The sequence below is a fragment of the Podarcis gaigeae genome, assembly GCF_964106915.1.
Source record: "Podarcis gaigeae genome assembly, chromosome: 13".
Taxonomy (NCBI): domain Eukaryota; kingdom Metazoa; phylum Chordata; class Lepidosauria; order Squamata; family Lacertidae; genus Podarcis; species Podarcis gaigeae.
The window spans coordinates 1,644,793-1,659,805 of NC_139689.1; the positions used below are offsets into that span (position 1 = coordinate 1,644,793).

The 15,013-nt window shown below is 52.7% G+C and overlaps 1 protein-coding gene across 5 annotated transcripts in view; it reads right to left on the reverse strand.

Moving 5' to 3' along the window:
- Positions 1–15,013, reverse strand: part of LRCH4 (leucine rich repeats and calponin homology domain containing 4) — a 67,346-nt gene that overhangs the window by 18,855 nt on the left and 33,478 nt on the right. For all 5 annotated transcript variants that reach the window (XM_083706705.1, XM_083706706.1, XM_083706707.1 and 2 more), the window contains exon 2: positions 516–660. In XM_083706705.1, coding sequence (XP_083562831.1) covers positions 516–660 — 145 coding nt within the window. The remainder of the gene's footprint in view (positions 1–515; positions 661–15,013) is intronic.

The following is a 15,013-nucleotide window of genomic DNA, read 5'->3' on the forward strand; positions in this document are numbered from 1 at the left end:
ATTTTATGGGGAGGGGGAAAAATGGGGGCGGGAATCAAGGATGATATGTTTTAAGATAATATGTTTTGTTTAAATTCTTAATAATTTTTTAAAAAACAACAACAAGCAATTTGAAAAGATGTGAAACGGCATTGTCATAATGGGGCTATTGTTGGAATAACCTTGGGAAACTGAAAAGAAATAAATAAAAGCCGATTCGAAACAGCTCGCAACCAGGGAAACGAGGTGGGTCGTAAAAACGCGCAGCTCAGGTGGCAAAAGCCAGGGGCTGGGAGCACCTCTGTGGGGAGGAGGGAGCCCCACAGCTCTGCAGGGGCAGGCCACCCCCCTGAGGGCAGAGGAACCTCCGAGAAGGCCCCCTATGCCAATCTCAGAACCTGGGAGGGTCTATATAGTGGGCCTGAGTCGTGCAGGGCTTTCAACGCCAACGTGAGGGAATCCAGAGAGCCCTCGCCGCACCTCTGGAGAAACACCCCATTTCCCCCCTTCTCTGGCTTCCCCCCTGTGCGAGTTACCTGACGTTCAGGTAGGTGAGGGCTTGGAGGTTTGCGATGGCGGGGGGGATGCTGCGGAGGCAGTTGTGGTACAGGCTCAGCCCCTCCAGGGACATCAAGTGGCAGGCGTCTTCGGGGACCTCGGCAAAGCGGTTTCGGGAGAGGTCTGGGAAGGAAGAGAACAGGGTCTTTAAGCTCCCAGGGAGCCCCTGCAGAATCCAAAAGAAGACCCCCCCCAACACTTCCAGGTGACTCAGGCTGGCTGGCTGGCTGACAGAAGCCTCCGCCTAGGCTCTTTGCTTCAGCCCAAGAGGGGTGCTTGGGGGAGGAAGGAGTCGGGCAGCCCCACAGCGAAGCCTGCCTAGGGGCAGGTTGCTGGAGGCTGAGGGGGAAGGAGCGTTCAAAATACCCCAGATGCCAGGAACGCTTTGTGACTGGCGGGGGTCCAGTTGCGACCGTGTGGGTCTCAGGTGGGAGGCCAAGTTGTTAACAGACATCTCCATCTGGCTGGCCTCTCCTGCTCTCTCACAGAGGTGAGCAGAAGACCTGATCCACTGCACAGCAGAACCTCAGTCGCTGAACGCTTCGGGAGTCGAACGTTTCAGCTTTCAAGCGCTGACCACCCGGAAGCGAATGCTTCCGTTTCCAAACGCGCCTTGGAAGTTTGGAGGTGCTTCCGAGGTGCGTTTCTCAGTTTTTCCACAACGGATTTTGGCAACTGCGCATCAGTTGCCAAACATTTCGGAAGTCAAACAGTCTTGCAGAACGGATTCCATTTGGCAACCAAGGTTCTGCTGTATTCCGCCTTTTCCTCCGAGGAAGACACAGTTCAACCCCCCGTCAATTCTTTACAACGACCCTGCGAGGGAGGTTAGGAGGCTGCGACTGACTCCACGCTCACCCGGGAAGCTTCGGGGTGCGTTGGGGTTTGTGGTGTATTCTATTTGAACTACATGCTGCATACTGTTTCGAGATTCAGCATGGCCCAGCTTTGGAGTCGCAGAATTGGGACCCCAAGGGCCGCCAGGGCCAGGAATCACAGCTGAAGAATCTCCAAGCGCCTTAAAAACTTGCAAGGGAGGAGAGTCTGTCGGTTCCCCTGTGAATCGGCTCTGACCCTCTGAAAGTTCGTTTGAATCCCTCGCTTTGGGTCCTGCCCTCTGCAGCAGCAGAAGACAAGGTTGTGTCCAATCTTGACAGCCCTTCAGATTTCTGAAGGTGGCTCTCCGATACGATACGATAATCTCGATTGTCATTGTTCCATACAGAACAACGAAATTGGGGGGGGGGGGGGAATCTACATAAGACATTCAAAACCAACAAGCCTCCTATCCCAGCTATCCCAACCTGGTTAGCCCCCTAAAAACTCTGATACCCCATTCTTAAAATACAATATACTCCCATAGAGACTACCTTAAAGGAAAAGGGACCCCTGACCATTAGGTCCAGTCGTGACCAACTCTGGGGTTGCGGCGCTCATCTCGCTTTACTGGCCGAGGGAGCCGGCGTACAGCTTCCGGGTCATGTGGCCAGCAGGACTAAGCCGCTTCTGGCGAACCAGAGCAGCACACGGAAACACTGTTTACCTTCCTATTTATCTACTTGCATTTTGATGTGCTTTCGAACTGCTAGGTTGACAGGAGCAGGGACCGAGTAAGGGGAGCTCACCCTGTCGCGGGGATTCGAACCGCTGACCTTCCGATCGGCAAGTCCTAGGCTCCGTGGTTTAACCCACAGCGCCACCCGCGTCCAGAGAGTACCTTACACTGCGTTTAAAACCAAAATCACATTTGGATAGAAACTGCTTCTCAGGCGGCTAGTCCTGGTCTTTATAACCCTGGACCTTCTTCCAGAAGGCAGAAGCTGAAAGAGATCGTTTCCGGGGTGCGCACTATCCTGCGCGATCTCTGCCGCTTTCTTATGGCACCAGGAAGCATAGATTTGATCCAAGGTGGGAAGAGGGCACCCAATTATTCTCTCTGCAGTCTTTACCACCCTGGACAGCATTGTTTTCCCCCCGACGGTGCAGCTCCCAAACCACACACACAGACCATAAGTTAATACACTCTCAGCAGTGCAATGGTAAAATGCAATCAACAGGTCCTTTGAGAGATTATTTTTCCGGAGGATTCTCAGAAAATGTAACCTCTGCTGTGCTCTCTTCCTCAGGTCTCTGCTGTTTTCTCCCCAGGTTAGGTTGTCTCTCAACTCCATTCCCAGAAATCGAAACACCGAGACCTGTTCCAGACACTTCCCCTCAATAATAAGTGGCTGAATATTCAATTTACATTTCCTAGAGTCCTATCGGCTATGTCGTTTCTTCTCCAGGCTGAGCCTACCCAACTCCCTCAACACAAGTCAGACCAGACCGCTTCATCTCCAGCCAGACAAACCCCTGCAGGCTGCCCCTCTGGGAGTCTCTGGCCAGCTATGCCTCTGGACCCCCTCCTCCAGGAGTCTTCCCACCCTCCACCTGGGGGAATGTTGCAGGAATTTATGTATAGGTTGGGGGGGTTGCCCCTCCAGCAGATATCCTGCACATGCAGCCCACTACCAAAACCAGCACAATCGCTTTTGTGATTTGTCCCTACAAAACACTTCATCACAGTTTCTTCCTATCCATTCAAAGGGCCTTTGCTGCAAGGATACCAAATGTAAGAATTCACTGATAAATGTACCTATGTACTGGCTCACTGGGAAAACTTCAGAAATTCCTATAGACATGTGAGTATCCTGATGCCCGAGTGCCAGAGAGGTAGCCATTCCAGAATAACAAACCCAGATGAAGACAAAAGGGTGGGATTCACTCGGCTGGGAAACAGGGAAATGTAAATATCCTTTTTGTTCCACTTGATGGGTGTTTGGTGGAGGGCAAGGGGAACCATGGGGCAGGGTCCAGGATGCTCAGATCACTGCCACCCGACCTCCCCTTTCATGATGTAACCGTGATGTATGAGTGATGTAGTTTGGGGGGGTGTAACATGGGGATTAGCAGCTAATAAAAGTTTGGGGGCTCCTTTGTTCGGGGCTTCCATCTTGTTCCACCTGGTGGCAGGTGGGAGTCCTTTCCCAACAGTCTTCAATCAAGACCAAGCCGACTGGCTGCTGTTTTGCTCTGGTATTCCTGGCTGGTGTCCTTGTTTTTTGTCCAAGAGAGACCTCAGATTTCTCCGTTAACAGGAAGAAGGCGACAGAGACAAGGCCTTTGGTGTGTGTATGAATCTGCAAGCAGTCCTCCCTCTCTGAAGTCCACCAAGGGTGGAGAGCCCAGCAGGCATAGCACTCGCTTTATGCTTTGTGTCTCCTCAGATGATGTTTTGGAAGGAGGAGGAGGAGCAGCAGCTAAATTTAGAAGCAGCCCTTCCAAGTATCCAGGAAGAGAGGCTCCTCGAGAGCCCAGTGGAGGAGGAAGAGGCGGTGGGGCTGAGGCCAGCCACTTCTGCACCGGGGTGGGCTTCCTTGCAAGGAGGCTACCTTGGCAGCTGCAAGAACAACAACAAAACCCGCCTGCCTTCCAAGTTCCTGGCTCAGCTTTTGCTCCTTGAAGCATTTTGCATTAAAAATGGGTCGGTGAGGGGGTGAGGGGGAATCACAGGCTTTTTCTGCAAGGGGGAAATCTCAAGTGTTAGAAGCTCAGATATGAAAGTGGGGCGCCAGATGGCTCCTTAAACTGGGGTTAGTGTCACCAAAACAGAAGGCCTAGTTGCCATTTGGGGGCCAGACAGCTCTTAAGCTGTATTTTCCAATACAGTGGTGCCTCGCAAGACGAAATTAATTCGTTCCGCGAGTCTCTTCGTCTTGCGGTTTTTTCGTCTTGCGAAGCACGGCTATTAACGGCTTAGCTGCTTTAAGAAAAAGGAAACAAACTCGCAAGAACTCGCAAGACGTTTTGTCTTGCAAAGCAAGCCCATAGGGAAATTCGTCTTGCGGAACGACTCAAAAAACGGAAAACACTTTCGTCTTGCGCGTTTTTCGTCTTGCGAGGCATTCGTCTTGCGAGGTACCACTGTACGGCTTTTGGGTTCCGGAAATTCATTCTGATTAAATGTGACGGGAGAGAATTCTACAGGATGTGTTGCTGGTGTGTGATTCAAGGATCACCAGGCAGGCACCTTCAGGTGGTGGAGACGTCAGGCACCATCCGGGCATCTTCACCTGGTCGCAGGTGGCCAATAGCCAGGTGCAAAATGTGCCTGATCTTTCTGAAGAAGAGGCCAATTGGGGAAAGAGAATCTTCTGAAGATCGGCAGAGGCAGGAAGAGACTGAAGGAACTGGGTGAATGTTGCCCAGAGGAATGGGGGTTTTTTTGGGTGGGGAGAAAAAGTACGGGTGGTAACTATGATGAGCTTAAGATGAACTGGCTAGATCTGAGGACAAGAGCAACTCTCGCATCCTCTGGTTTTCCAGCAACCAGGATTCAGAAGCAGAGCAACGCCCCTGAGGGCAAGGTCGGCACACGCTCGACCTGGGTGCGAATGTTGCTCTGAGGATGCTGACCAGCTCACCTGTGCTGCTGCCCCCATCTCCCAATGCAGCACTTTTATGGGGTGGGGGGCAGGCAGAGAGAGGAGGGCGCTGCAGCAGCCTGGCAGATGGCGGAACGGAGCCAGCCTCTCCCCCCAAGTTAACAATAGTGACAGAACAGCTGGTGCACATTACCCTGCCCCAGACACAGATGCCCACTGTATGCGCCGGGAGGGCCCAGCTGGGTAAACGTTTTGTCAGCCATACGATCCGGAGAGGGCGGCACGAGGCCGAGAAGAAGGGAGCGTTTTGTTCTCGAGGGAGAGCCTGAGGGAGACTCTGCTGCTGGCGCAAGGGAGCTGGGAGCTGCCAGGAGGATGATGACAGGGGCCCAGGAGGAGGATATCGTAGGGAGGGGGCTCTTTGCGCAATGCCCCTCCGCCAGTGGCAGCGAAGAAGCCGCAGGAGATGCCAGCCTCAATGGGGACACCAGGCTCCGGACAAACTGGGTCTCTCTTTGGGCACCTGTGGCTGTTGGCATTCGTCTGTCTCGGAAGACAACAACAGAATGCACCTTTGGGGGTGAGCTCAAGCAATTCGCAAGAGGCAGCGTGGTCTCCAGAGCCACCAGTATCCGAACTACCAAGGAAGAGGATGCAGGACCAGCCCAATGGCCCAACTCGCCCCGCGTCCCAGGGGTCCGACGAGCTGTTGGAAATCTGAAAGTGGGGCCCAAGCACAAGGGAGGCTCTCTCCCCTCCTGTGCTTTTCAGCCATTGGGACCACTGACAGCCTCCTCCTCCTCCTCCATGGATTTGTTCAATCCTCTCATCATTTGGGACCACCTCTCCGGGTATTTCCCACGGAGGACATTACGGTCTTCAAACAAAAACATCCTGGAGATCCCAGGCCACAGGGAGGTTAGGCTGGCCTCAACCAGAGCCAGGGCTTTTTCGGCCGTGGCCCCGATCTGGTGGAACGCTCTGCCACAAGAGACCAGGGCCCTGCGGGACTTGACATCTTTCCGCAGGGCCTGCAAGACAGAGCTGTTCCACCAGGCCTTTGGCCAGGGCGCAGCCTGACTCCCTCCTTTGGCAATCCTCATAGAACTCTAGCCCAATGGTTGCCATTAATTTGATTCAGAATTGATTTTAGAATGAATTGATTTTAGAATGCTGTGTTACTTTTATTGTTGTTAGCTGCTCTGAGCCCGGCTTTTGCTGGGGAGGGTGGGATATAAATAAAATTGTAATATTATTATTATTTCTCTGTAGCTGCTTGATGTGAGAAAAGCCTTTCTGGACCAGGCCAAAGGGTCTCCTCCTAGCCCAGGTTCCTCTCCTCCAACCAGACGACACACAAGGAAGCCTTGAAAGCAGGACGCAAATGCGACAGCCCCACCCACCTGCCTGGGACCCCCAGCAAGAGCAGTGTTCAAAATCCCCCAGCCGCATTTTGCTACTGGTTTGGCTCCAACTGCATCAATGTGGAGATTTCTGGGCACCTGAGTTGAAAACGCTCCGCCTTAGTCCAGAGTTAATACCATTTCCATTGTGTCCCTTTCTCCTCCTTGCAAACTGGGACGAATGAATTGTTGTAAGAGCAAGCTACACTCAAGCTATGTAGTTGAGATTGTAGAAGTGTAGCGTTGGAGGGGGCCATCTTGTCCAACCCCCTGGTGAACAGACATTCCGTTGTGGTGCCCGTAAAACTAGATTTCTAAGGTGCCTCTGACTGTGGACGGAGAACACGGCTGTCGCAGTTGTCGCGCTCCATGCAGTTGTCCAAACCAGGGTTTCTCAAACTTGAGTCTCCGGCTGTTTCGGACTACAACTCCCATCATCCCTAGCTAGCAGGACCAGTGGCTGGAGAAGATGGGGATTGTAGTATAAAAACAGCTGGAGACCCAAGTGTAGGAAACCCTTATTCTGAAGTCATCCATTTAGCTGGAGCAAATTCCATTGTTTGCTGGGAATAATCAATGTTGCCCCTTTTTCTGCATCCTTGAAGTCCCTTCCTGCCCTGTCTCCTCTGCCTCCCTCCCCCCCAGGTCTCCTCTTCTTCTGCCCCCTCTGCCCTTCCTCATACGGCTTTTTCAACCAGCCCACGAGCTGCTTTGCAACCGTTAAGTAATAAGCAGAAGGAGGCCTGTTTTGTGTCACGCTAGGCAGAAAGGAAGGGGGTGTTCACAGGAAGGACAAGCGGCAATCTTATACTGGTGACCCCGCTCAGAGTCCGGCGAGTAGGAGTCTGCAATGGGATGCAGCTTCCTCTGGGGACTTGCGTTTTATGAACATTGGATCAGGTCCAAGGGGGCCCCTCTAGTCCAGCATCACTGTCCTCGCAGTGGCCAACCAGATTCCCATTATGGGAAGCCCGCAAGCAAAGCCTGAGCACGAGAGCCACTCCCCCCCCCCCGAAGTTTCCAGCAACTGGGATTCAGAAGCATCACTGTCGTAAGAACCTGACCCCAAGTGTGGAGGCAGAGAACAGCCACCCTGGCCAGGAGCCATCTAAAGCCTTCCGGGAATTCGTCAAATCCCCTCTGGCAGCTGTCTAGGTCAATGGCCATCACTGCCTCTGGTGGGAGGGAGTTCCACAGTTGAACTACGCACTGCTTGAAGAAGAACATTGTTTTCTCTTTCCTCTATCTAAGTCAGGGGTCCGAGGATCAAGAAGCAAGGAGCCACAAAGTCAGGGGTCCGAGGATCAAGGATCAAGAAGCCACAAAGTCAGGGGTCCGAGGATCAAGAAGCAAGGAGCCACAAAGTCAGGGGTCCAAGGATCAAGAAGCAGGGAGCCACAAAGTCAGGGGTCCGAGGATCAAGAAGCAAGGAGCCACAAAGTCAGGGGTCCGAGGATCAAGAAGCAGGGAGCCACGAAGTCAGGGGTCCGAGGATCAAGGATCAAGGAGCCACGAAGTCAGGGGTCCGAGGATCAAGAAGCAAGGAGCCACGAAGTCAGGGGTCCGAGGATCAAGAAGCAAGGAGCCACAAAGTCAGGGGTCCGAGGATCAAGAAACATGGAGCCACAAAGTCAGGGGTCCAAGGATCAAGAAGCAAGGAGCCACAAAGTCAGGGGTCCGAGGATCAAGAAACATGGAGCCACAAAGTCAGGGGTCCAAGGATCAAGAAGCAAGGAGTCACGAAGTCAGGGGTCCGAGGATCAAGAAGCAGGGAGCCACGAAGTCAGACGCAGCAGGGCAGGGAACCTGTTGCTGTGGCAAAGAGCCGAAGGCAAAATGCTGACCTTATATACCTTCCCGGCTCTTGCCACCAGGTGCTGTGAGTTACCAATCGGCCTCACCTGTGTGGCCGCGCCTTGCCTCTTCAGAACCAACTTAGGAAGGCCCCAGTCCTGGAAAGTCCTATTGGTCACAGGGCCTGGCTCCTGCACGCACACCTGACACCTGTCCTCCAGGAGGAGTCCTTTCCCTTTCCCAAGAAGAGCGATGGAGGAGATATATTTAGGCATCAGACCTGCCCTGAGTAGGGGTTTCTTTTTTCCTTTTAGGGTTGGGGGACAAGGAGTGCTGCCAAGATGTGTTGCTGTGGCCAACTTTCTTAGAAAGGTGTGCACAGATTCTGGCTGGTTTTGGGTGGCTACCCAGGCCTTGCCCCTCCCTCAACCACGGCAGGCGTGAAAGAAGCGGAAAAAATCCCCCTTATCAGTGAACGTGCAACTGCAGCACAGATTAAGCAATACTGGGGAGCTGTTACTTGGGAGGTGGGGGGGGGTGGAAGGAGGCAGGCACAGCCCTCACTTCTGGAGATAAAGGCTGCTTTCTGCTTACCCGCCTGTACAGTATTACAATAGCGGTTGGCAGTGCCAACAGAGCTGACCTGAGGAGCTGCTTGACACGCCACAGCAAAAATGCAGCGAGATGGGATTTGGAGGAACTCCACCGGTAACTTTGGCACAAATCCGCTAATCGACAAAATCTCCTCTCTTGCAATCTGAATCTGCTGGGTTCGGTCCGACCCTCTGGAGCAGGAGAAAACAAGTTTGCTCCACCTTCCAAGCCGCGTTCGAAATTAGCCAGGCGCGTTTTGCACCTGGCTTTCGGCCACTTGCGACCAAGTGAAGATGCCTAGGCGCCAGGACGGTGGTGCCCGATACCTCCACCCTCTGGGGATCCCGGATCTGGACTGTTTCTGCACCCTAAGACCCCACCCTGTAGAATTCCATCCGTTATATTCAATCTGCACAATCGGGTTGAATTTCAGAAATCAAAATGCTTTTTCTGTGCAGCCTGAGCAGGAGCCCTCCCTGCTCAGGAAGAGGTCGGAAGAGGCCAATATATGATCAAGAAGAAATGTTCTCAAAGCTCTTAAATGAGCTCAAGGTTGTCCTCTGAACTAGCCTGGCTGAGAATCAATCACAGCCAGTCCAATCGCTCGGAAAATAAGACTTTAGAGCCGTCTTGGCCCAAAAAGGCAATGGCAATGGCAACCTTGCGTTTAGGCCTGCTTCCGATTCTGGTGCCAGGAGATTACAGGAGAGGGTCTGCCGGCGCAAACAACTGCGGCTACTGTGCAACCAGGTGCAACAACCTGAGTGCTTTCCTTTTGGAAGGCAGGTACAAATTCCCCTCTCCCCACAGCTGGAAGGGACTGAGCGGGGAAGGCAGGTATCCTGCCACTGTGATAATAAAAATAATTATAATTTATTATTTATACCCCGCCCATCTGGCTGGGTCTCCCCAGCCACTCTGGGCAGCTTCCAACAGAACACTAAAACACAATAACCTATTAAACATTAAAAGTTTCCCTAAACAGGGCTGCCTTCAGATGTCTTAAAGTCTGGTAGTTGTTGCTCTCTTTGACATCTGGTGGGAGGGTGTTCCACAGGGCGGGAGTCACCACTGAGAAGGCCCTCTGCCTGGTTCCCTGTAGCTTGGCTTCTCGCAGGGAGGGAACCGCCAGAAGGCCCTCAGAGCTGGACCTCAGTGTCCAGGATGGACGATGGGGGGTGGAGAAACTCCTTCAGGTATACAGGAATGAGGCCCTTTAGGGCTTTCAAGGTCAGCACCAACACTTTGAATTGTGCTCGGAAACATACTGGGAGCCAATGGAGGTCGTTCAGGACCGGTGTTATATGGTCCCAGTCCCCAGTCTAGCAGCCGCATTCTGGATTAGTTGCAGTTTCCGAGTCACCTTCAAAGGGAGCACCATGTAGAGCGCATGGCAGTAGTCCAAGCGGGAGATAACTAGAGCATGCGCCACTCTGGAGAGACAGTCTGTGGGCAGGGAGGGTCTCATCCTGCGGAGCAGATGGTCTGATGTGTTGCAGACGCTGCCTCCTTCCTTGGGGCAGGTCTCAACCACGTGAGAGAGAGAAAGGAGATCTTGAGAAAGGTTTTGGTCTGGAGGAGCCAGGAAGGAGGGAAGCCCATCGTCCCCCCCTCCTGCAAAGGCTGCCCCCCGCCTCTCCTCGGGAGCTTCCTTCCTTCCAGCTCTTGCTTCAGATCCAGAGGCAGAGAGAGGAGCTACGTGCTGCTGCAGCAACAACAACAGCAGCCCCCGTCTCCCTCCGTCCGTGTCCTGCGTCTGAACCCCTTGGCGTCCTTCCCTGCACACACGACTGCTTCAGAAGGGGCTCCTCCCACTATCCTGGCAACAGAGGCTCTCCCCAAGGAAGAGGCAACACACACAAGCCCCGGATCAAGGCCACTCCGCTGTCCAGCCCCAAGAGCATGGAAGGAGCATCTGCCGAACCAGACCCAGCATCCTGTCCTCAGAACTGAGGAATCTCAGATAGACTGCCCCTGGCCCTGGAGGTTCCATCAGGACATCGGAAGAGCCTGGCTGCAGGGTCAGGCCACAGGGGCCCATGGAGCCCAGCAGCTTGTCCTCACGGGGGCCGACCAGACGCCCATTATGGGAAACCAGCGAGCGGGATCCGGGCACAAGAGCAACACCTCCATGAATCTGCCTAATCCTCTTGTAGGTTCCCGAAAGGAGGATGTGAAAGGGAACGAGAGAGGGGTTAAGGTGGGGGGCAAGGTGTCTTTCCAGCAGCATTTGCGAGCCTGGTGCTTTCCAGATTTGGCTTTTTTTTTGGACTACAACTCCCATCAGCCCCCAGCCAGCATGGGCAATAGTCAGGGGGGGCACCGGGTTGGGGGAGGCTGCGTCAAAGGGCTGCAGGCAGACTCAGGCCCGGCTTCTCCTTCAGAGGCATGCAAGTTGCGGCACTAAATCACCCCCCCCCCCCGCATCCTAGCTATAACGGAGAAAATTACACATAATTTGAGATTTCAGCTACAACCTCCAGACGCTATTTATACGACCTGGCATTCCTTTCTTACATATACAGCGGAACCATCCTTTTCGAGACAACCTTCGTCACAAAGCTGGCAAATCGGGAACTAGACTTGATCACCTAAGAAGGCTGGTATTCTTTTTACATGGAGACAACATCTATTATTCCCACTTTTTCTTTTCACGCCTATTTCAACCCACATACTTATTCGACGTGCCCCTTCCATAGTTTCGCTTTTCGTCTTTTAATTCCCATCTCCTTTTTTAACGGCTCTCCCTGTTTTAGACGCATTATAAAACCAAATTTTAAAATCTTAAAGTAGGGCTGGGCGATAGGACATAACCTAGGTTTGAACTCCATATCGTGATAACGGTTTCATAAGATTTTACCTGGCAATATATCGCGAATCGTGATGCGCATGTGTGGGAAAAGCCATGATGCCAGCCATAGCTTCAACTCTGTTTAAGACATTGTGATATGTTGGTATATCACAATGTTTAGCTGGTGGTATATCATGGTACGACAAGGCTGTATATTGCCTCCCTGCTTATTTAACTTATATGCAGAATTCATCATGCGAAAGGCTGGACTGGATGAATCCCTAGCCGGAATTAAGATTGCCGGAAGAAATATCAACAACCTCAGATATGCAGATGACACAACCTTGATGGGAGAAAGTGAGGAGGAATTAAAGAACCTTTTATTGAGGGTGAAAGAGGAGAGCGCAAAATATGGTCTGAAGCTCAACATCAAAAAAACGAAAATCATGCCCACTGGTCCCATCACCTCCTGGCAAATAGAAGGAGAAGAAATTGAGGCAGTGAGAGATTTTACTTTCTGGGGCTCCATGATCACTGCAGATGGTGACAGCAGCCACGAAATTAAAAGACGCCTGCTTCTTGGGAGGAAAGCAATGACAAACCTAGACAGCATCTTGAGAAGTAGAGACATCACCTTGCCAACAAAGGTTCGTATAGTTAAAGCTCTGGTTTTCCCAGTAGCGATGTATGGAAGTGAGAGCTGGACCATCAAGAAGGCTGATCGGCCAAGAATGGATGCTTTTTAATTCTGGTGCTGGAGGAGACTCTGGAGAGTCCCATGGACTGCAAGAAGATCCAACCTCTCCATTCGGAAGGAAATCAGCCCTGAGTGCTCACTGGGAGGACAGATCCTGAAGCTGAGGCTCCAAGACTTTGGCCACCTCATGAGAAGAGAAGACTTCCTGGAGAAGACCCTGATGTTGGGAAAGATGGAGGGCACAAGGAGAAGGGGAAAACAGAGGATGAGATGGTTGGATAGTGTTTTCGAGGTTACCAGCATGAGTTTGACCAAACTGCGGGAGGCAGTGGAAGACAGAGGTGCCTGGCGTTCTCTGGTCCATGGGGTCACGAAGAGTCGGACACGACTAAACGACTAAACAACAACAACAACATATCATGGTATTGAAAACCAGACATTGTCTAGCCCTAATCTTTACCAAACGCCTAACCCAAACGTATTTTTCAAGGCCTAGTCACTTGATTTGGAGAGATAATCTCTAGTAGGCAGACATCTGCAATGGACAGGGGTGCAACTGCAGGTAGATACAACCCATGGATTGTCACCTGAGGCCCTTCTTTGTGCTGCCTCCTCCGCGGAAGGAACATCAAAACGGGGCCTTTTCGCCGGTGGCTCCCCATTTGCAGAAAGCTCTCCTTAGGGAAGCCCGCCAGGCGCCACCACTGTATATCTTCAGGCGCCAAGCAAAAACATCCCTCTTCAGCCAGGCCTTCCAGCTACCTGTGGCCTTTTAGAGCTGAGGCTCATTGGTTGCTTTTAATGCATCCCCCTGCCCTGGTTTTAACACACATATATCTTTGCACGTCATTTTGTAAGCGGCTTTGAGTTGCCGTGGCAAAAAAAAGAGTGACTAATTAATTTAACTAATAAATAAAGAGCAGCGATCATCACGCCATGCGCATGGGAGGAGTTGCCACGGCAAAAAAGAGAGACACTAATTTAATAAATAAATAAAAGAAATAAGAGAGTGGCTGGCGATGGTCGTGCAATGCGCATCTGAGGTTAGGCCTAGATGTTCCACTGGCTCAGTTGCCCCCCCTGCCCGCCCCTGTGCGGAAACGGCCCCACGGCCCACCCCCCAAAAGGACGGAGGGGAGATCCGCCCCGAAGCCGGTCAGCTCCCCTCCTGGAGGGCAGAGGGAAAGGGGCTGCCTTGCAAACTGATCTCTTGCAGAACCGCCAGGCATTCTTGCAGCCTGCCTGCCTCCTGCAAAGACGGACGGAGGAGGCAGCTGCCCCTTCCTCTCCCTCTCCTTCCCACCCCCCCCCCCAGCCAGAGCACAGGGGAGGGGGAACGACACCCACCCACCCCGGCTAAAAATAAGAGCTGGGGGAAAAGAAACCCCCAACCCACCAGATGTTTCCTTTCTGGGATAAAAGGAGGACTTTTTGAAGAAGTCGCTGCTGCTGCTGCTGCTGGCTGGCCGGCTGCACATTCCTTGCAGGTGGAAACGTTGGGTGGGAGCCAGGAGGGAGTCTGGCTTTGGGGAGGGGGCCTTCTCCTCTAGCTAAAGGTGCTCTGATGGGGGGTGGACAGGAAAAAGGCCCCAGAAGACAAGGCTGCAAGGATGGCTCCCGGGGGGGGGGGGGGACATGGAGGCCACTTCTGAGTATTCTTATATTTATATCTCACTTAAACCTGGCAGGGTATCTCTGGGAGAAGAAAAGGCAGAGGAGTAAACCCTATGTAAATCCAGAGAGGGGTCCCCAAGACTGTTGGACAATGCCTTGTACGCCTCCGCCCAGCAACTCCTGCAGCTAAGCTGGTGCCCAATGTCCTGCTCTGATTTCCTTTGGACCACACCAGCAAAGCCGAGGGGGGGGGGGTCTTCTCATCTGGGCAGCCCAGGACCCCCAGACACACCGCCCAGGCTTGCACCCCAGGGAGGCCACTTTGCCTTCACCCCCGGAGACGCACTCCGTTGTCTCTTGAGACAGACAGATGCCAGCATCATCTATCTCTCAACCTTCTTCCTTCAAAGAGCACAAGGTGGCGTATCTATTTCTCCCCCTGCATCGCCACAACAACCCTGTGAGGCGGGTAATAATAATAATAATAATAATAATAATAATAATAATAATAATAATTTATTTATACCCCACCCAGCTGGCTGGGTTTCCCCAACCGCTCTGGGCAGCTTCCAACAGAACACTAAGAAGAGAATAAAACTTCAAACATTAAAACCGTCCCTAAACAGGGCTGCCTTCACATGTCTTCTAAAAGTCAGATAGTTGTTTATTTCCTTGACATCTGATAAGGCGGGCGCCACTACCGAGAAGGCCCTCTGCCTGGTTCCCTGTAACCTCACTTCTCGCAGGGAGGGAACCCCCCAGAAGGCCCTTGGCGCTGGACCTCAGCGTCTGGGCAGAACAATGGGGGTGGAGACGCTCCTTCAGGTATACTGGACTGAGGCCGTTTAGGGCTTTCAAGGTCAGCACCAACACTTAGGTTAAGAGCGAGGGACTGGTTCCCAAGGCTGCATCCTCACAGCCAAGTGGGGTGGGATGGCAAGGAGTCTTTGGAGCAGCAAGAGAACGGGGGGGGGGCTGTGGGGGGGCAAGGAAGATTCTCCAGGACGTCCCTGCCCAAAGATGCCTACAAGGCGGAAGGAAGAGGGCTGGGGAAACGATGGTGGGGGTTTTAGGATAGGAATGTAAGAAACTGCCTTGCACCAGAGCAAGTCAGACTTCTGGTGCATCTGGCTCAATACTGTCTACACTGGCTGGCAGC